The 21,900-nt window shown below is 41.6% G+C and overlaps 1 protein-coding gene across 4 annotated transcripts in view; it reads right to left on the bottom strand.

Moving 5' to 3' along the window:
• Positions 1-881: 881 nt before the first annotated feature.
• Positions 882-21,900, bottom strand: part of LOC121941303 (kinesin-like protein KIF13B) — a 51,254-nt gene continuing 30,235 nt past the window's right edge. For 2 of the 4 annotated variants that reach the window (XM_042484082.1, XM_042484073.1), the window contains exons 10-39: positions 21,546-21,658; positions 20,994-21,105; positions 20,640-20,852; positions 20,447-20,557; positions 20,187-20,321; positions 18,560-18,690; positions 18,302-18,388; positions 17,986-18,176; positions 17,609-17,888; positions 17,278-17,440; positions 17,001-17,156; positions 16,700-16,849; positions 16,013-16,138; positions 15,575-15,748; positions 15,096-15,253; positions 14,842-14,974; positions 14,514-14,669; positions 14,304-14,403; positions 14,016-14,142; positions 13,832-13,887; positions 13,617-13,741; positions 13,253-13,528; positions 13,017-13,169; positions 12,680-12,757; positions 12,528-12,575; positions 11,673-11,829; positions 10,749-10,879; positions 10,453-10,512; positions 8,679-9,282; positions 882-7,869 (exon numbers count right to left, since the gene is read on the bottom strand). In XM_042484082.1, coding sequence (XP_042340016.1) covers positions 7,664-7,869; positions 8,679-9,282; positions 10,453-10,512; positions 10,749-10,879; positions 11,673-11,829; positions 12,528-12,575; positions 12,680-12,757; positions 13,017-13,169; positions 13,253-13,528; positions 13,617-13,741; positions 13,832-13,887; positions 14,016-14,142; positions 14,304-14,403; positions 14,514-14,669; positions 14,842-14,974; positions 15,096-15,253; positions 15,575-15,748; positions 16,013-16,138; positions 16,700-16,849; positions 17,001-17,156; positions 17,278-17,440; positions 17,609-17,888; positions 17,986-18,176; positions 18,302-18,388; positions 18,560-18,690; positions 20,187-20,321; positions 20,447-20,557; positions 20,640-20,852; positions 20,994-21,105; positions 21,546-21,658 — 4,710 coding nt within the window. In that variant the 3' untranslated portion in view covers positions 882-7,663. The remainder of the gene's footprint in view (positions 7,870-8,678; positions 9,283-10,452; positions 10,513-10,748; positions 10,880-11,672; positions 11,830-12,527; positions 12,576-12,679; positions 12,758-13,016; positions 13,170-13,252; positions 13,529-13,616; positions 13,742-13,831; positions 13,888-14,015; positions 14,143-14,303; positions 14,404-14,513; positions 14,670-14,841; positions 14,975-15,095; positions 15,254-15,574; positions 15,749-16,012; positions 16,139-16,699; positions 16,850-17,000; positions 17,157-17,277; positions 17,441-17,608; positions 17,889-17,985; positions 18,177-18,301; positions 18,389-18,559; positions 18,691-20,186; positions 20,322-20,446; positions 20,558-20,639; positions 20,853-20,993; positions 21,106-21,545; positions 21,659-21,900) is intronic. The other 2 variants (XM_042484090.1, XM_042484098.1) reach the window with 2 other exon arrangements.

Genomic DNA, 21,900 nt, shown 5'->3' with positions numbered 1-21,900 from the left:
TTTAATATTACACACACTTGTGTTGCTCTGCGCACAAAATGTGCTTTTCAAAATTTCCAAAATTACACATTATTATTATCTTCTACTTTCCTGAATGTTAACCCCTTAAATGTGAGCTTTTTGTAATGTTGCCACTATGTTTTTAGATGAACCACCCCGCCCTCCCCACACAAAATGAATTATTTTCAATATACTACATGCAAAGTAGATTTTTTTTTTTTTTTATGATCACAGTCTGGGATATGTCAATGATTGGCAGCAACACTGATTGTGACATGGCACCTGGTGGAATTAGCATGTATTTTCTCCATATACCAAATAAGATAAAAATGACACCATCAGATGCAGTATAGTAAAATTTAGCCCAGAATGACACCAAGAAATAATACAATGCGTGTTTTTATGCTTAGATGGCTGCGAGATCATAAATTGCTGTTTGAATGAGTTTCAATGGTGCAGTTTTTGCACTTAACAGTATGACAGACAATTTAGTTGCCACAGTGTATTTTAGACTCATTGTGGGAACTGAGCTGGATATTTCAAGATTAAACAAAAAGACACAATCTTGCCAAAATTCACACCCACACACCCAAGATTATCAAAGACTGAAGAATGAAAAGCGCGTAAAATGTGCCAAACAGTTGCTAAGGGTTAACACCAGTAACCACTTACCTTTACAGCTGCTACGAGTTCTCAGTGTGTCAGTTTTTGGTAGTAAAAAAAAAACACTACAAGCTGCATCAGTCTCCCACAACTCTGCACACCTCTTTCAATATTAAACCAGCTGAGTAGAAATGAAGAACAAATACTCTTTCAATCTTCCTTTTTATTTTTTTTCTTACCAGATTACTGTTCAGATGATAAAAAATGAAAATTATAAATGTATTATAATACATGTTTATTCTTTGGATTGCAGCATAGAATTACATAAAACAATTAAATTAATCAAAACCCAAACTTGTGCTCAGATTTTTCTTTTTATAAGTCTTAATATGCGCATATATACACATACATACATGGAACAACCACTCCAATGGTGCACTCACACATACACGACAAATCAAGGCAAACCCGTGCCACGGAATCAACAGTAGCAACAAACACAACTGATAATGATTAGTCAGGATGATATAGTAATACTGTTGACCAGGCCGAGGCCGCATTACACTCATGTCCCATTATTCAAACTTTTCTTCAGCTCACTGAGTGAGAGGTTACTCACAGGGACTGGAGGGGCTTTTCTGCAGGTGGTTCTGCTAAAACTCCCTGACTGAGCGAGCACCGAGCCCTCCTCAAGCTCCTATTAGCTTCTGTTATTACACAGCTCAGTTAAATACAGCTGCTGGTACCTAGGAAATTTTAATGCAACATTGATACCAACTGCCCTTAAAATGCACCAAGAGCAAAAGTTGCGTCTGAATTTTTTCGGGAGCCCGGCCTAAACAAAAAAAACCTGCAACAAGGCTGCATTTCATCACCTGACAGCTATGTATTGCTTGTTTGTGTGATTTATTCTAATATTTCTGTACACACACAAAGTGAACTGGATGCAGCCAGCTCAGTAGTGAAGCAGGTTACAACTCTTTGTCAGCTGAAAGGCCTCAGGGAAGAAGTTGGCAGAAAACTCTGGACAGGCGAGAAAGAGGTAGTAAAAAAAGGTGAACACTCACTACTGAGGCAGGGAAATATGTTATAGTGCCCGGCAAGTACAAAACTCAAGCCAGCTACTCATTATAAAACACAACACCACCTCCTTTTGGCGGTGTAATGATCCCAGGTAGGCAGAAGCTGTCAGGCGTGCTGCTGCAGGGCAGTGGAGGGGTGTAAATTCACTGCTCTCAATTATTTTGGTTGTAAAAAAAATGTCCCTGTGTGGACATCAGGCCTTTTCTGACATTTGCCAGCAGCCACTAGGAGGCAACACTATGACCTCCCCTCCAGTAAGGCTGTAATACAAGAGGTTAGATCAATGAAAATTTTATTCCTAAATCCCTTTTGAACCTGACAACATCTGTGACCAAATAACCTTGGAAGATTTACTTTATTTGTTTTACTTTACTGTTTTTTTGGAATGATCCTGTTAAATAACAGCACAGTGCGCTTCAGTTTTATAGTACAGCAGTGATGTGTTTAGTTAGAGAGCTGGGATTGTTCCTGCTAAAACCAGTCTGGCTCCAGGCTGAAGGCCAAATTAAAGGGACAGTACACCTCAAAATCACAAAAAATACACGTTTCCTCTTACCTGTAGCGCTAGTTATCATATTGTTTTGGTGTGTTGCAGAGTGTTGGAGATACCAGTAGTGAACTGTCCCTTTAAGGCAGGGGGGGCATGTTGCCTCAGAGCAGTTGTCCCACAGAGCTACAGGAAATGCAACAAAGATATGGGACCAAATTCTGAGCAAAACAAAAGCACTTAAGACAAGAAACAGAAATAAAACAGTAATAAAAGAAATCGTGTGAAGGGCTGAAGATTCTACAGATCTATATGAATATGCTTGGACACAAATCACAGCAATAAAAATCTGAATGTGGTTCTAATCGTTGATACGGTCACAAAAATAACACTGCTGACTTTGCTCTAGTCTCTACAGTGGCACAGATGGAGACCACTGAAATACAAGTCACAACATGAAACCCATTCTGAGCAAAACAGTTCAACACTAATGCTAGTTTTTACAGTTCCTTATTGAAATGGCTAATGTGCATCGGGCAGCCCATGAGCTGCTCTTTTTCTATCCAATGTCAGAGTCACACTTTACCTGTAAAACTATTAAAGAAATGCATATATGGTGCTGCAAACAGAGCGGAGTTAAAGAGGAAGATGTGTGCTGGAAGAGAAGACGTGTTTGAAAATGATGTGAGCTTCCAATTCAACAAATGTATATGTTTTTACTTGAATGGTAGTTGAGCAGTGAGTGATAGAAAATGGCTGCAGAATATTGAAACTGAAAGCAGAAAATTAAATTAAAACATTTTCAGTACAATTGAAAGAACGAACAGGTAATTTGACAACACTGAATCATAAAATAAAATCAGGTCCTATTTTTTTCCTACATATACAAGCGTCTCAGAAATGAACTCTTTCCATTCCCTCTGGAGACTTTTGTGCAAAATGAATTGAAGCGTCGATATGAAAACAGTGTGTGGAAGATACATGGTCACATGGTTTCTGAGGCACAACAAAAAAAAGGGACATCCAGAAGCTTGAAGTGATCTCAAACCCCTTCGACAGTGCCCCGAGCAAACACCAGGATGGGAAAGTCCACCAGCCACAGAGACTGGAATTTTAAATTTTGCAAGAGAGCAGGGAGGGTGAAGGTTTGTTGCTCTTAGCTTAAGTGTAATAAGTAAAGTGGCAGCTGGTGGTCATTTCCCATCTTGGCAAAAACTCGCAGACACAACTGAATCAAAGCCAGGTCCACCCCACATTCACACACACAAACACACACAATACACAAGAAAACTTTACTCCTTTCCTTCATTACCACAAAACTCTTATGAACCACATAATTAGAAAAACATCGAACAGGAGTCCGATCGACAAACCACTTCACAATTTGCCAACCAATAACATACCAAACAGCCACCTATAAGCAACCAATCAGAGGACTCCAGGGTTCTGGGCTTTAAGGCCAAATAAAAGGTACAAAGATAATAACTGGACTATGGTGATATTGTCCCCTCAGCTCATACTTCAACGTCTCAACTCCAACACTATAATTTCCTCTTCAAAAATCTATGCAGGAGTGATTCTTCACTCTTTCCAACCTTACACCATCTTCAAGGCTCACATAACAAAGTGCCTCTCTCTCTCTGTCTTTTTTTTTTTTTTAAAGCAATTTTACAGCTTCATATTAAAAATATATTGGCCACTGAACCAAAGCGCTGACTTCAGTTTCTCCATCTGGGATTAAAAACAAACTATTGGATTCCAATCTAGAATACAGTAAGAGATACAGAGTGTTAGATAAATCAATCGATCCATTTACAGGTAGATTTACAATGCAAATAGCAGCAATTTACATGGAATCATTTGTGCAATATTCATTAAAATAAAAAGGCTTTATCGATTTTCATGCGATAAATGCATGTGTACAAGCATTTAAATATAAATAGTAATTTCGCGCCTCCAATTAAGAAGACACATGATAAAAAGGAATGGAAAAATGTTATTGTATCCATAAAGGTGATAGTGTTTGGACATACTTAGTGCCTTTACATGCACATTGTATTCCAGATAATTATTCATGTGTATGAACCGTCAAATCATCGCATCAGAAATCTGTAAAGACTCCTTAGTACACACGGATAAAATCAACGTCACCATAGAAACAGCATATAATAGCATATTCAGGTTTGTCATCATTAGGATATGAACTTAGAAAGCTGTTTGTAGACATGGTTCTGAAGTACACCAAGTGATGATGATGAAAAAATAGAAATTTTCCATTAATAAATCAACCTATCAGCACATGCCTACTGCTCACTTGGTGAGACAACATCGCTCCAGCTCCGGACTCAAATCAAACACTTTACACTGACCTTCATCTGTTTTTTTTAAAGGCAGACTCCCAAAATGTGCGATTGTTATTCTGCAAAGTTAGGAAACTGGCAACACAGAACATACTGAAAAAAGGTCAAAGTCGAGGCAGCAAAGGCTGAGATATTGTGACTTTTAGTATGTAGGAATATGGGTCTAACTTCCAAAACAGTAGAGCATACACCTCCCATAATGCAATTCCATATTTTCTTTTGTGTGATTCTCCCCACTGGATATATGCCCACGTCTATCAAACTCCATGAATGCACCCAGTTTCTAACACAGGCTTTCTGTTAGAAATTTGAAGTCTTCATGTAGTAACCCTGATGACATCATCGGGGTTACTTTCTCAGACTTTAAAAAGCTCCCATAGCCTGACATCGCCCGAGTAAACTGCTAATGCAAGTTAGTTGGAAACCCTAGATCAAAATGCCTCCGTAGACCTCCAACCAATCAGAGCAATGAAACATGTGACATAGAGAATGACTGATACATACACAGACCACAGCAAGCATAGATGAGCTGTGATGGCGCAGCATCAATATGTCTGTGAACTAGTGTTGCCGTTTTTGTTATCAGAATTGGAAATTATTATAGAGAGTTTCACATCAGCTGGAGCCACCCTGGCAGTTATCAAAAAATACCTCAAAGACACTCCTCTTTACTTATCTAGGTTTATGCTCACCATAGTTTCCCTGGCACAACAGTGTGAAAGCCAAAACTGATGCCATAACATATTTTGTGTACAGCCCAAAGGCTCAGCACATTGTCAATCATCGTGTCAAACATGCCCCATATTGAATAAATGGTTGTGATCAGCCTGGCTGACCGGAAATCTTTCTAAATGACAGGTGGACCAGACATATTTGAGAGCAAATAAAACATGAGCTTGCAGATTCGTCAGGTTCCCGGGCTGAAGCTCTCCAGAGCTACAGAAGACATTTTGCAATTATTTTCACTGAGCAGTACTCCTAAAGATGAGTAAATTTCTTATTTGTAAAATCAGTGGAGCGCCCCTTTTAACTTATAATAAGAGTACACATATTCGATCTACATTTCTTATGAATAAATGGTACACAAAAAAGATGTACTGCCAATTCTTTTCCATAAATGAATATACAAAAAGCAAGGTCAATATAAAATGTTAGCGCCTCTCTGGAATGTGAAAAAACGAATAAAAAAATCCCAAGGTCTGCCACATCATGATGTTTTTTTCCTAAACGACATGCCAGGAATGTTCTGTCTACATTTGTGTTGACTTTTTTCCCAAAACGTACAGCTCATTCTCCCAGTTGTGGCAATCATTTTGAAATAAAAGATAAAAACTAGATTTTGTAAAAAAAAACGAATAAATGCATAGAAGCAAATCAATTCTCTTATCAAGCGTGAAATACCCAGCAGAGCTTCTGCGTGTCCATCTCACTTCCTTTTCCTCAACACATACACATGCCTGTTCCCACCAACAACACACATTACTACTCTCAACTGCTGCCCAAAAGTCAGTCACAGAGGATAACCAGCACAACAGCTTTAAGAATGGACATCCAGGTGGAGAACGTACTCTCTAATTTATGTCATCAACCATTTGCACAGTACTAGTTTGTTTGAGGAATCTGTTTACCCTCATCTACCTCTCTGTCTCGCTGCACCACGACCACAGACGCGTTCCGCCGACATACTGATGCTTCCTAACCAACGTCTCCAGTGCAAAATCGACTTTTAAAGCCTCCCAGTACAAACAACTTGCTCCCATAGTGGCTTTGTCTAACAAGGACACAACTTTTCCTGCTTTATACATATAATCTTCAACATTGATACAACTATGACAATATCAACTTTTTTGTGCACACACAGCAACACTGTACAACATTTACAAACAAACACAAACACACACACACACACACACACACACCCCTCCCTGTCCTTTCCCCCTGCATTCCCTGAGATCACCTCACACTTTGCACAAGGCATTCTCATAAACACAAACACAGCTATCAGAAATTAAATACACAGAAAAAAAAATGCAAACCAAGCCATGGTGAAGGCACATTCTGGGAGGATTAATCGTCCAAAGAACGGGAGTCCAGGAAGAGGAGACGAGTCTCAGAGAGTGGCAGCCGGAGCAGGGGGAGCAGGGGATTCTGGGACACAGAGTCTCAGGACAAGTAGAGACATCATATCCAGGGATGCAAACACAGTATGACTGACATGGTTAAAGCTTTATGTCACTCTGACCTTTTTTTTTCTTAAGAGTCTAAATTCATGTTTCCTCATACACAAAGAACACATAATAAAATTAAAAACACACCTTTTTAGACTTGCCTATTCTGTGTGACCATTGTTGTTGACCTTATACTTATTTTTAACTTTTTGTTGCTTTTTTTTAACTTAAGTTTTTTTTGTTGTTTTTTTTTGTTGTTGTATCTGTAAGGTGACCTGTAAGTGTCCTGAAAAGCACCTATAAACAAAATGTATAATTTAAAGGGACACTTGTAGAAGGATAAAAATGCCAAAGAAACCACTCTCCACTTAGGTAATGTTTTCAGCTTGAAGAAGGTGTTAAAGATCAGAATATAACTATAACTATGACTGGTTGCCAGAAGAAAGTTTAAAATCAATGCTCAGATGTGAACTGGGATCTAAAGTGACTCCTGTTTAAAATATGACGAGTTTGCATCCCTGCATATCAGCTCAGAAAGCATCTCTGAGGCAAATCATCGAGTCTGCAGCTTCCAATCAACATCCCCGCAGAGCTCCGACACTCTAAATATGACAAAGCACTGATTTCCATTCACTCAGCAGTCTTCCCATTGACCGCCATTCATTTAGCATCTTCCCACATGATAAATAGTCCTTCCACGGACTTCTACATACTCTGCATAGTCTTTCATCAACTTGCTTGCACTCGTTCTGAATGATCTCTTCATTGTCTTTAGTCTACTTTCATCCAGTGCTTGTGAATGGATGTAGTGAGTGTAGTTTTAAACTATCAGAGGGTAGGCAGTATTTCACTTCTTATGTGTGAGCCTGTTGCATAGCTGGGAGGAGAGGAAGAGAAGAGGAGGAGGCGGAGGAGGGCTGTGGGGAGTTCATCTCTCCCATCCAGCTCCTACTTTCCCTGTCTCAACTGCTCCAGGACTTGCGGTTCTCCCCCCGACGGGCAACTATGGCTTCTCCTCGTAACACAGGGACATGAGCGGGAGCGGGGAAGTCTGCCGTGCGCCGACTGGTCCGTTCGCGGAGGGTCAGCCGGTCTGGGCGAACCAGCACCCCATAACCCTGTTTGCAGTGGAAATACCGATGACCTCCGACTGAGCCGTCATTTTTACCTGCAGGGAGAAAATAAACGTCATTACTGCAAACTGAACCTTAGCATTATACTGTGGTCACCATTCAAAAGGAGTATACTAAAAGGTAAGTCTTTTTTTTAAACCTGGACCCTAATTTTCTCTGAATTTGTGTCTGAGTGACTGATAACAATTTTTGAAATTATTATTAATAACAAAATTTGAAATTTGGTCCAATATTAGGCCAGTCTTCGGCAGTGGTGAAACAGGCTGCAATGTTATCACTCAGGGTATGTATGTATCATCCACCTCCACCAGGAGGTATAGCATGTCAGTCACCTATCATAAGGTCGGCAGTTCGATCCCAGCTCCTCCTCTGTATGTCAAAGTATCCTTGGGCAAAATACTGAACCCCAAATTTCTCCCGACTGCTATTTAATTGTTGTGTGATTGTTTAAATATTAAGTACCAGGTGGCACCTTGTACGGTAGCCTTTCCACCAGTGTATGGATCTGTGTGTAAATGGGTGAATGTGACAAGTACTGTGACCTATTTAGAAATTGTTCATATTAGTAACTAACTTGGACACAAAAATATGGGGCCAGGGTAAAAAAAAAAAAAATCACAAACTTACCCTCTAGTAGTGGAGCCAATCATGGCTCAACTGGCCTAAACATTCTTAAAGTATTTGACTATTACAAAACTACAGTATAATATTGTAAACAGTATAGTTATGTCATCTTTTTAAATGAAGATTGCTCTTTTACTCTGCAAGAACCTAATGCTTGAGGAAGTGCTTTCTCATGTATTTGCATAATTTGGGTGAACTGCTCCTTTAACTGTGTACCTACCTATAGGGGTGTCCAGCTCCACCCCCACCCACACTCCGTCAGAAAACTGCGTCACTCCCAGGTAGCGCACTGTTCCAGCCTTATTGCTTCCTACTGTAACATATGCCCCTTCTGTCAGCCAATCAGGCAGAACGTCATCATGGCTACGCTCTTCATCGTCCACAAAGATCTCCAGCCTCTCAAAGCCTTCACCTCCTCCTCCTCCTCCTCCTCCTCCTCCTGAGTTGACCAGCTTGTGTTCAGAGAAGGAGTTCGCTGCAGTGACATTGTTGTGATTGGCTGAGCTGTGGGAAGCGGGTGGAGCGACTGCGGCCATCTTGGTGCCATACTGAGAAGGAGAGGTTACAACATCGTTCCTGTCAGCACCCTGCTGCTGGGGGTTTGTGGGTAACGTAGTCTCAGCAGCCAGGAGGGAGGAAGACGAGGAGGAGGGTTGGAGGACGTCAGACAGGGTAACCGTAGAAACACTACTGGAGAAGTAGCCGCTTGATGACTGGCTGAGGGGGCTGAGGGGGGTGATGTCATGCGGGTCATGCACAGGAAGAGGAGGGACATCTGGGAACTCTGCCCGTCTGTCTTTGGTTGGGGGCCGTAGAATAGCAGTCTACAGGAAACCAACAGTTGCCACAGGAACAGAGGGACAGACGAGAGCATGCAGACAAGGCAAACAACAAAACAATAATCAGACATATTAATACATCTCCCCCAAAATGCTACAGTCACCCTCTGGAATAATCAGGTACTGTTAAGCCTACAGTCTGTTATGTGAAGCATGAAAACATTCTATGGGACCATTTGCATCATCTGTTAATGTTTTCTTCTGCAATTTGCAGCTATTTACTGGTTGACAGCAAATAACACAGTCGCCCTTGGGACTAACAAGTTGATACATAAAAACGTCTGAAGAAGAAAACCATATATAGATTTGTGTTACTACAAACTGCTGGGTATGTAAAAGGCTTTAGCACAGCTGGAAAAATAAGCCTGGTGTTATCATAATGGTGTCATTCGAGCTCTTGCCCTCTGGCCGACAATACACAGTCCCCAACTGCAAACTATTCCTTTTAAAACCGCATTTGTTCCTACCTCTATCGAACTTTTAAACAATGCTGCTTATGGCTGCAGGGATTGTGCAATAATTTCATGATGTCAAATGACTGGATGTGTGCAACATGTGTTATGTGCAATTTATTGGTGTGATTTAGTATAGCTTGTGCTGTTTTGTTTATATGTAGTTTTTTTTAAAATTGTAACTGAATGCATTAATGGGCGCAGCAAATATCGTATCGTGTCGTAATGCATCTTATCATATCGCATCATATCGCATCATATTGTATCATATCGTATCACGGTTGCTTGGTGTATCTCTGCTGCAACAGAAAGCAAATGGCACACAGTGGGAGTGTGGAGTTAACTGGATGTTATTATTTACCAGACAGAGCGTGTCTAACAAAGAGATACTGTTGGCTGCAACACTGGAAGTGTAGAAACCAGTGTGTCAGGAGTTTGGCTCATACGATTGCTAAAATTGTAGTATTTCAACATTTATGGTTAATCAAAATTAAACAGCTATAATGACCCCTTTTCATGATAGCAACAAATATACAAAAAACTAAATATATTTTATAATAATTTTTTTGTAATGTTTTTGCACCAAACAAAACCCATACTGATCAAACACAATTGTTACATGAAACAGAATCTAAGCTTAAAGTGACAGAAGATCAAGCAACAGAAACTTCTGAGGAGAACGTGGACAGGGAAATAATCTCACCGTCTCAGCCTTGACTCGATTGTCGTCCCCTCCTGATGTCACGATGCGAGGGACATGCTGCTGAGTAACAACAAACAAGGTCAAGACACGTCAACATTTGCACATGAACGAATTCCCGTTCTCCTGCTAGCTGCCAGAGCCTGGAAGTTTCAAGTTGATCCAGTCTCGCATAATAAGCTACTAATGATATAATTGCCATGTAAAATCTTTATTGCTTCAGCAGGGCACACTGAATCCCACCCTGCTCCACCATTCACACAGTTCACACTGAGCTCTACTACACTGTCTCTGCTGACCTGCTGGTTGTGTGGCGAAGGTCTCAGCTCCTTCTTGTCGTCGCGTGCTGGAAACAAAGACTTGAGCAGTTTGGGCATCTGAGGAACCAGCGCCTTAACTGAAAGATAAGAGGCAGCAAGTCCTGAACGACCTGGGGGAGGGGGGGGGGGGGGGGGGGGGGAGAGGAGGTGAGAGAGGAGGAGGAGGAGGCAGAGGAGAGGAAAGAAGCGAGGAAAAGAGGAGCAGGTGTGGGAGGTAGAAGAGGTGTGGAAGATGAAGACAGAAAGTTGATAGCGAGTCCAGGAAATGGCAAAAACCCAAACACAGTGACAGAAAGAAGAGCCGGCCATAAGACACGCTGACACATCCTAATCACAGGACTGCCAAACAGAAATTACTAAAGAATATATTAATTCTGTTCATTGTGTGAACAGAATTAATCTAAAGCACATCAAAGTACCATGACATGGGCAAGAAATTACTATGACAGAAAAATATTCAGATTGATCAGAGCAGACTAACTGATTAAAGTGGGAAGCTTTAGTAATGAATATGAGGAGAGAGAAGTTCACTTTGCATTAGCCAAAAAGGTTACAAAAATGGATGCAAGCAACACCAAAAGGAGCAGGGAGGAAGAGTAATATTACACATCACTTATGGCTGGGAATGAAAGGAACAAAGCTGAGACTCAGCAGTTAATTACACAAACAATGACACATAAGATTTTGAAGTGAACTGTAGTTGGCATCATCAATCAGAAGGACAGGAGTCTCATGATTAAGCTCAAGGTATGAGATCAGCAAATAGCAGAAATGGATGAAGCCATTTAGAAAGAAGAGGAGAGGGGCATGGAGAGGAGTAAGAGTTGGGAGTATGGAGGAAAAATGACAAGAAAAGTGAGGTAAAGAAGAGAGGAGAAGTAGAGGGAGTGAAGGGAGGTTTACCTTGCTCTTGTTCCTGGTTTTGAGGGGATGTTATGCCAAAGGGGGTGGGTGATGAAGAAGGGGAGGTGGAGTAGGTGGAAGGAGAGGAGGCGGGCCTGGGGAGGGTGCGGTGAAACTGAGAGGGCATGAAGATGTCCTGCTGACTCTCCCATCGACCCTGAGAAACAGAAAGATGACAAGATTGGTTTGGAAATAATGAAACATGGCATCAGGGCTACCTGATGTAAATGCTACACATGAACAGATAAATACATGAAATTTGGTTTGCTCAAATTTTCATATTTACTGATTTAAACACAGAGTGACAGGTCTTGTTTGTTATTTAGTTACATCAGACAAGTGGCTCATTTATGCTTAATGTTTGATACGCATACGGACAAAGACGGGGTCTTTCGGGGGTTCAGGGTTCATTCATTCATTTCAACCCTATTTGGGCATGTTTTCTGAAAGGTTACAGGTAATATGGTGCAGTACCACCAGAGATCACAGGGGCAGTGTGATGTGGTTCAAGTGAGATACGACTGTAGGACATGACAAAGGCATTTCAAAAATGGTGGAACAGAACAAATGGGTAACATAGTGAAAGGAATTCTCTATCCACATGTGCGACGTATTTAAATTGTCCCACAAACCTCTGCCATCTACAACTCTGCCTTTGTTAAAAGGTACATTATTAGGTATTGCCATCTTTTGGCTGTATCTATGCCAACATCCATGAAAGTATGAGGGCAGTGATATTTACAACATTTAATATTTATGTATTTATTTTTGTAAGGGAGAAGATGAGGCCATAATCATCAAAGATTAATCACAAAATATCTGAACTCATCACTTTTACTGAAAAGTGCATATTACCTTATCATCCAGGCAGGTTGTGGACAGGTCTTGTCTACTTCCAGACAGCTGAGGTTGAAAGGAGAGAGAGAGAGAGTACTGTAAGATTAATCGTATAATACTGTACACTGCATTGTCTTGCAGTGCAGTAGAATGGCACTATATTAGATTACCCTGTGGACAGAAGGAGAACTGATGCTCCGTCTGTTGCTCTTCCCTCTGCTAGTCAGTTGCTCCTTCACTGCCACCTCCTAAAACACACACACACACAGCACATTTTCAACATACTAGAAAGTACTTAACTAAAAAAAAGTATAAATTGAAAAAAAGAAAAACAAATTGCAACTTAGGTCAATTTAATTTTTTTTTAAGTAATGTTTCCTTTATAGGCAACTGTGTGTTAAAACCCCACATGTTCTGTGTGACTGCATGCCTGCGTATTGACAAATGCATGTTACTAATATCTACTTGAGACTCTGAGTTGAAATCTCAACCAGTTTCTCCACCTACCTGTCTGAGTCTATCCAGAGTCAAGATGTTCTCCAGGCTGAGGACGCTGCGGAGGTATTTCTCGATTGCAGCCTCATCATCAGCTGACTGGCTGTTGTGTGCGCTAGCAGCAAGGTTGGCAAGCATCTCCCTGTCCTCTGAGCCAGGGGCGTCCTGATGGAACAATACATAATTACAATTATTGTTTAATTATCCAACCTGCTAAAAGAAAGGCCTAATATGTCCCCTGGCCTTACCCCGGGGATGTTGGAGACCACCTCAAAGGTGACCCCACAGCCAGGTATGGTACTTCGGGTGGACATCCTTCTCAGAAAGTTTTGTGCAAAACCCTGGCGACCTGGGTTCACATTGACGCAGATCCTCTTCCTCAGGACCAGCTGCATGTCGGCAGGGTGGCTGAGCTGAACCACCACTCGAACTGTCAGGTATACCCTCTGCTCCGGCCACGTTCCCCCACGACTGAGCTGGGGACACTCGTGGACGGTTGAGTCCCATGATGCCTCTGCTTTCACCTGCAGAGTTGACAAATAATTGCTTAGGAAAACAGCTTCCCAAAAGGATTCCAGGAATTCTAAATACTACATGCAGGTCCACCCTCACCTCTCCATCGTAGTGTTTGACAATTTGTAGGTCAAAGAAGTCGTCCTCATCCTCACCACTCAGAATGGCATCCCAACCTCCAGCCTCAGGGACCTCAAACTGGTCTTGAGAGCTGAGATCATCAGCTGGAAAAAAAAAATAGAAAACACTTAAAATCAGCCCTCAAGTGGAAAAACACAACCAAGCATATATCATTTGGCAAAGAAGAAACGTACGTTTGAGGTTCAGGAAGAGGACAGGGATATGAGTCTCCATGCCTGGCAGAGGAACCCTGGGTAAAAAAAGCGATACACACTCTGATCTGATGATCTGATATATATTTACACTTGTCTGAATGTGATGACAAGGAAATATTAGATAAATGAAAGCAGAGACACACACACATGCCATGTGTCATACCATTCAGCAGGTGCTCCAGGAATGCCGCAGCCAGCAGAGGGCACCATAACAGCATTTCTTTCCTCTGTCAGAGTCAAACGCCACTCCAGCAGCTGGGCCTCCCTCTCCACGTCATCCTCTGTCTTTTCTGTGCACACAACAACACTCAAACATTTAAAAAATGTAACTAGCCTCATACTGAAGACACCTACAAGCTGTAGACCACTACATCCCTAAGAGAGGGCAGATGTTTGAATTTGTCAGCATGTTTTTCATGAATATTTCAAGTTTCTTGTGTTTAGATGTTACCTGTTTTGCTGACCAGGCTCTGCAGGTGCTGGTCAAGGTATTCTTGTCTCTTGGTGAGAGCTGCTAGCCACTGCCGCCGCAAACGTTCCAGGTCTCTTTCCTAAACAACAAAGTAGACAGTTAATAATCTTTGGCTTCAGTTCACCTGTGAGTTAGTTTAAGACTTACTGAATGAGGAAAACAGTCTCTAGCTGAATTAAATTGATCTACCTGATAACTGTCCATCTCATCTCCTTCCTGGTTTGCTGTTGTGTTTCTGATCTCCACACAACCCACAGACACTGCAAGCAGTATTTCTGCTATCAGAGGCATAGTGCCTGAGTCCTGAACTGAACGCACGTCCACCTGGATTCGCCTTGACTGACCCTGGAGATGAGGAGGGGGAGGAGGTAGAGCAGGACACAAAAGTTAATAAAAAACAGGATATACGTTCAAAAAAGAAAAATGATTTAAAGAAGTTGGCTTTTTAGCTGAAATTTGCTGGTTCCACCTACTGTGACTAGATTGACAACGGTTGTGAATGTGGGACTTTTCCTACCTGCCGAAGCTGGAAGATTCCCCCGGTCCGCACATCTTTTGCAGGAACTACTTCCACTGGCACAAAGTCTCCGTTCTCGTTTATCTCCAGGATTTGAATCCACAGCTCTAGGCGACGTGTTACCTCACTCCACCTGCAAAAACAAATATTATCAGCACATCTTGGCAACAGTGGCAAAGTGTTTTTTTTATCAGTTACTAAAAAGCAATTCTTGCAAACAAGACTAAGATTCAGAGGTGATTGTGTGTGTTTACCTGTCTCGAAGTGTGCGTGTCTTGGCCTGGATGATGCTGAGGTCCCACAGGGCGGGGTTTCTTCCTGCATCAGCCTGTCTGTGCCCGTACACCTCGATGGCAACTGCCCCTTCAGTCAGGTATTCTATAAAATCCTCTGTTACTGACACAGCCACCTCCTACAGGACCAAAGACAGATCAGTCTTATAATAACATCTTTTAACTGACTAGTCCCACCAACATTTTTTTAGGTTTATCGGTGACTTTATAAAGTCAGAGAAGATCTGACTTTTTTCTTGCAAATATGTGACATTAATCTTGGTTATTCTGAGGTTTTTTTCTAGAATATTGCTCTTCATTTTTTATTTTTTTTAACTACAATGGCCCTAATATGCTGTTGCATATGTGTCAGTTCAACACAATAGCAATTACATCCAAACTGAGTTCATAAAAGCATTAAATCTGGACTTGTTGTCCACCCCCTCCCTTCTAGGCTTCACCTTGCAGCTGTCAAACACCACCATGCAGTGAGGGTCTTTAGTGCTGGGCGAAGAGGACGATGGGTCTACTTCAGGAGCCACAATGAAGGGCTCAGGCTGGTCCCAGAATGAATACTGACAGAAGACAAAGTTGGACAGGTACTGGGGAAGACCAGTGGCCTGTAGGATCTTAATCTGTAGTGGATACACAGGTCAAAAGTCATTTATACACAGACCACACAGTTGAAACAACAATCTCTCTCAAACAGTATCAACAAAAACTGAACATTATAACTTTCATGTATGTAGAATTTATTGCAGGACTGATGTTTTAGACTTTAGCTTGGTGTAAGGTTAACTAAACATTCTTAGTGCTCCTAAAACTGTAAAACAAAGCTCCTGGTATGTTTTTAACCTACAGACTGAATGTAGTTCTCTCTGATAATCTGTCTGTCTTACCATGCAGACCAGTTTGCGATCCTGGATTTCAGTGTCTTGGTTGTTGTCTGATTCATCTCCTCCAGCCATATTGTCCTCTAATCCCCCGCCAACCCTCACCACCTCCACATGAAGACGCCCTGCCACCTGACCACAGGAGAGAAGAATGAACACATCTTTACATCAGCGATATCTAGAAAATGTGTCTGTGAATATAAGTTACTCCAAAACTAGTCATCCACCACTTGAAATTATATTGTAAGCACACAGCTGTGTAAAATAAATAAAATAAATAAACACAAAATACAATATAAATGTACAAAGACATGTCCTTTTCTCCAATTTTTTATGGTCATACTTCAGTATTCTATTACCATGATTATCATCTGAATATCATGTGATGTCCGACTCTGACATCCATGATGACCAAGTGATTAAAAGACTTCTGATCTCACCACAACAGAAACCACATTAAAGAATACATTGATACCCCTTTCCCACAAAAAACAGCGTGTGCGTGCAGGTTTTTAAACACGGGTAAACCCACTAAATATAGGCAATAGACTGCATTCCTACTGCCAGTGAACACACCGCTGCAACACAGAAGCCGGCTTCTGTTAAGGGTATTTCTTCATGACAAAAACATGGAGATTACAGAATAGAGATGTATGAACTAAATTCATAACCAACAAGTCTGTGGCTACCTACCTCCCCCTTCTGGTTGATGATGGGAACAGCATACTGTAGCTTGACATCGTAGAATAGACAGGAAAGGAAGACATTTGCAACGCCTATCAGACTGTGGTTTTCCTGCTCATCAAAGAATGGGTCTGCTCGACGGAAATATGAACGCATCACCTGAACAAAAAAAAAAAAAAAAACAGGGACATCATGGAACACAGAGAGAAAACTTAATGTATTTGTGCACTACTGCTTGATGACAGTGTTATTGGTGACTGGGCAGGGCTACTGGAAGACTTCCCATGCCAAATTTGCCAAGTTTACTCACAGGGTTGTCCTGGTGATGGAGGTGGTAGTCCTGCCACTCTTGGTACAGCTCTCTCATGTCAACCAGACGGTTCTCCATCTTCTCTAGACTCCAGATCTGCTTCCCTCGACACCGACGTCGAACCTGAATCGCTGGTTCACTGAGCACTGCGTCCCTCTACACATGTATGCACACAGACACACACAGACACACACGTAGGTGTATTTAGGGAATTTGCTGTGCTTAAACAGAAGATGGGAAATTTGTGGATGAGTGTCTACATGTTTGTTAATGAGACCTTGCGATTGGCGTTGAGGTTGTCCGATGGGATCTGCAGAGTGACTCTATACTCGGTGTGTCGCTCTAGCTCATCAGAGATGAAACAGGCTTCTTGTACCAGGAGGTTTGCTCTTACTATCTGCTCCCTCAACCGCCGCAGACTCCTAACCAATACCGCTTCCCTGAGGGAGGTGAGGAGTTGGCAGAGAGGAAGGGGAGGAGAGAGGATTACAAGGAGGTGTTTAGTTTGCATCCATGTTCAAACTGACATAAAATTGCTTTTTCTTTTAAAGTTTCTAATGCAGCATGAACTTACATTCCAGTCTACACACACACATACACACGCTCACCTGTCCTCATTCCACTGCCTCAGCCTGCTCTGAGCACTGGTTGAATGGCTCATCCCTCCTATACTGAGTCTCTCGAGGCTGCGGTAGTGAGACTGCGTTCCTGGACCCTGCTGGCCTGATGCGGGCCCTGCAGAGGGGCCGGTGGACAGACGGTCTGGGTTTAGCTTCTTGCGAAGCTGCTGGAGCTCCTGCTCGTACATTTGTCTCTGTCGCTCCAAAGCCGAGCGCTTCTCTTCTTCATGCTGCCTCTCCAGAGACTGCAGGACTGCTTGCATTGGGTCTGAAAGGACAAAACACAGAGTAGTCAGAAAACAAAGGAGACTAAACTAACTAATGTTCTGTCAATGCAGAGTATTTCTTGTTTTACAACTCCTTACCATTGTTACCCAAGGCCTTCATCATGACCTCCGTCTGGGCAAATTCATAAGAGAAGCTGACTTCACTGGACACTTCGCTGGCTGTGTCACCATCTGCATCCAGCTGCTCACTGCTGCCGCTGTTCTTCATCACGCCACCCTCACCATCCTCATCCTCAGCTCCTCGAGAACGCCGCTTAGGCAGGTTGATCCTGCAGGGAAAGCATTTGCAACTTATGAAAAATGATGAAATTGCCTAAGGAAATATTGAGTAATGTTTTATCATATGAAAAACAGGATATTTAAAATTGCAAACAATATACAAACATGAAATCACCTGAAGAAGTGGTTGTTTCCCCAGAAGATTCGGTCGCCATGGTGAAGCTGCAGAGCACTGGTCACTGGAGAACCGTTAACACATGTCCTATAACACAATACAGACAGTCATGACAATACTGTGAAAAAAAACTGATGTAACAATCTGTCACTGCCAAAAAAAACCCTTAACCCTCTCTTTTTCTTATACCCCTAAACTCAGCTACATTTTCTCATCACTGAGTTCGGACTTTGGGTCTGTGATGTTGGTTTCTCTTACCGAGCATTGCGGTAGGGTGTGAGGATGACAGTGGTATCTGTTGTAATGTCGATGACACAGTGCTCTGCCTGGATACCCATCCCGCACAGCTGGATGTCCTGAGAGTCTGCCGAACCCACCTTTGTGTGCTCCTGAGACATAGTGAAGATGTGATTAGACCTTAGCAGATGAGTCATAAAATAAATATGACCAAGTTATGTCTACTGGAGTAAAGCCTACACAAAAGTTGGTAAAGTATCCATGTTTTTGTTTAAAATTGAATCAATGACTGTTTAGATATGACTTTATCAGAGTGATGCACCACAATGCGAGTTTGACCGGGTCACTGCATAAGCTTGCTTGACAAAACATAAATGTCTCTGTTAACTCAGGGTGTCTTCCTCAGGCTCTGTGCATGTTCCCATAAATGATACATTCAGTGCATTATTTGACTCTTGTACTGTGCAAAAATAATTTATTGGAGTAAAAAGCAACACTGTTGCTTCAGTTAAGGTGAGAGAGGAAAGCTGGCGTAAATTAATAATTGTTAATTTACGAGATAATATATATTTTACCCTCCATTTATTTCTAACGGTACAGCTGCAGATCTTAAACTCTAAACTTGATGCAGCATATTTAAACTTCATACTCAAGCAAGGCATTTAGGTCTGATACTTTCTCATAATGCAGGATACATGGAAATCACATAAGCTTCTGGGCAAATCAGTTCATGTTAACATTTGAATAGTATTTTTGATAAATACTAATGGACTAATCCATTTTTTAAACACTGTTCTCTTAGCTGTTATGTACCAGCAGAGAAAAATGGACAAATCAAGACCAAACACAAAAACAGAATCCAAAGCAGTTTTAAGGAGTTACATAGCACATTTCATATGCAAGTAAACATCATACTGATAAATAATGTAGTAAACTATAGAGGGCTTATTTTTATAGCCAACATGGAAAATGACTAGGGAACACTGCAGACACATTAAGTAATTCAGTCAGAGCAAGAAAAACCCAACAAATAAAACTGCTTATAGCACTGCTTTCTTCGTTAGCATTACTAGTATTCTGCTCAACAAGTTTGCATTTGTAACGTATTCCCTCAGCAGAGAATATGTATTGCTAATATCATCAGGAAAAGCAAACACCCCTTTCCAGTCTCTAAACACTCTCTACCCCTGAAAAGAAACTTTTTGTTAGTTGGAAACTTTAAACTTATACTGATCCGGACCAGGTTACGTGTGCAGCATAAGCTACTGTGGCAAAATGGCCAGTTTCAAAGACAGCCACGTTTATGACACTGAAAATTCAGGCTTCAGGCTCAACATAACTTGCTAACCCACTAACCTCGCTTTGTGGTAAACCCCTGTGTCCTGATCTAGCCCATCAAACAACACCTTCATTATTTTTTTCTTGAAAGCGGTTTTGTGCTCTTCAATTTGGCATAATTGGTGTAATTCCTGTCTTGAGGCTTCCCAATACACAAATACACTGTTTTCCTACTGTGCACCCATTGTCAGTCAGATGATAACTGACTCAACCAGTTAGTTACGGTTTGAAATAGTGATAATATTGTGTGGTATTCTGGGTAAACAGGGAGAATTAATAACCAGGCACAACGTAATGCGTGTGTGTGTACCTTCAGGTAGTAAACCAGCAGCTCATTGAGGGCAGGATCGGCATTAAGGTTGACGAGAAAACTCTTATCATCTCCAACTTTAATCCCTGAAGACTGAAGAGAAATACCCAGACTCTCTAACTGCTTCTGACGCTCCTACAAACACATAGACACAAAGATCATTTTCACACAGTGTAAAAAATCAAACTGGAGGTTACAATGTCAAGTAGCTCAAATGTTTGTTCTCATAACCATACATTCACACCTCTTGTGTGTCTTACCTGTGCAATCTCCTCAGTTTTACGAAGCTTCTCCTCCCAGGTGATGGTCATCTCTTGGATCAACTTTTCTGACTCTTCCAGACGGTCTTTTAGCTCTGGCGCCTTCAAAGACTGGATTAAAAAAACACAGATAAAGAAGAGTATGGCAAAGTATAGATATTGTTTGATTTCTACAATTTCTAACATATCTCACCTCTGCCTGGGTCAGCTGTTCTCGTAGTTTCTCCACTTCTTCGCGGAGTTCCCTGATGATGCGAGCATTGGGGTCTTCGTTAACGACAGCATGGTTAACAATGTTCTTTGCTCGGTCTGCGTAACGCAGCGTCGATAACGTTTCCTCATAGTTGTCTGCTGCTGGACTCACAGTTGCAACCATCGCTGTGCGACTGTTGCCACCCAGGCAATCCTGAAGAAAGGCAAATATGCAAGAACAGAGAACACAGACACAAGGAGAAATTATAAGAAATTAAAGAACGTGCACTGGACAGTGAAACAAGGAAAATGTATTTTCCTCTGTGTGTGTCCAACATGTTTATGGTATTTGTACCTTCAGCAGCCATGTCAGAACAGAGTCTCTGTAAGGAACAAATTTGTTCTTGTTCTTGGCTGTTCCCTGCTCAGCGAGCGCCGAGATCACCAGGCCCAGCGTAGTGAGAGACCTGCCAAACACACAAAAACACTAAGGTCACATGCTTTACATCTGTTGATGTGTTAGAACCACTGTATTCCTGTCCCTCGAGCATATGCATGTTGTTTTAAGGGCTTTTCCAGACATATTCATTTGCTATGATACTATAATTTAGGTTAAAATGTAAAGTTGCTGTGGCGGGACAATACAATCCAAAAACACTGGTTATATGCTTTCTTTCACATATGTAGCTTTCAGTACAAGTGACAAAAAATGAGTTTAAAGAGTGATATGACAATGCTCAGTGGTTAGAAAAAATGTCTTGCGAAAGAAAGTAAGACTGCCAGAGGGAAAACATCTGAAAGGCAATTTAGGGGTTTAGACTTGAATAAACAGCCTGATGGGGAAAAACAATCACCGCGTTGTGTTTGTGTGTGTTTAGTGTGTCTGTGTTGAACTGCTTTTGCGTACTTGTTGATGTTGCTTCCTTCCTTGAGTCGTTCTCCTGCTGCTCCAGTCTTTGCTGCTCGCTCACTTCCAGCCAGGTCCACCAAACTCAACCGACTCACCTTCTCCCCACTTGTCTACAGAGAAAGAGAGAGAGAGAAAGAGAGAGAGAGAGAGAAAATAAGTGTGATTATTGCCTCATTCTCTTCAGTATATTCAGCCGGCCACTTGCACATTCTTTATTTAAAGCCTCTGGAAACGTGGCTTAAAATAGTAAGAATGCACATATTATTTCAAAGTTGAGTGTCTCATTAAATATCTGCAAAAATAAATAAATGAAAGTGAAAATAAACTATTTTCACTTTCTAAACTATTAGAA

The sequence above is a fragment of the Plectropomus leopardus genome, chromosome 1 (assembly GCF_008729295.1).
Source record: "Plectropomus leopardus isolate mb chromosome 1, YSFRI_Pleo_2.0, whole genome shotgun sequence".
Classification (NCBI taxonomy): Eukaryota; Metazoa; Chordata; class Actinopteri; order Perciformes; family Serranidae; genus Plectropomus; species Plectropomus leopardus.
This window is presented reverse-complemented; position numbering and strand designations above follow the sequence as displayed.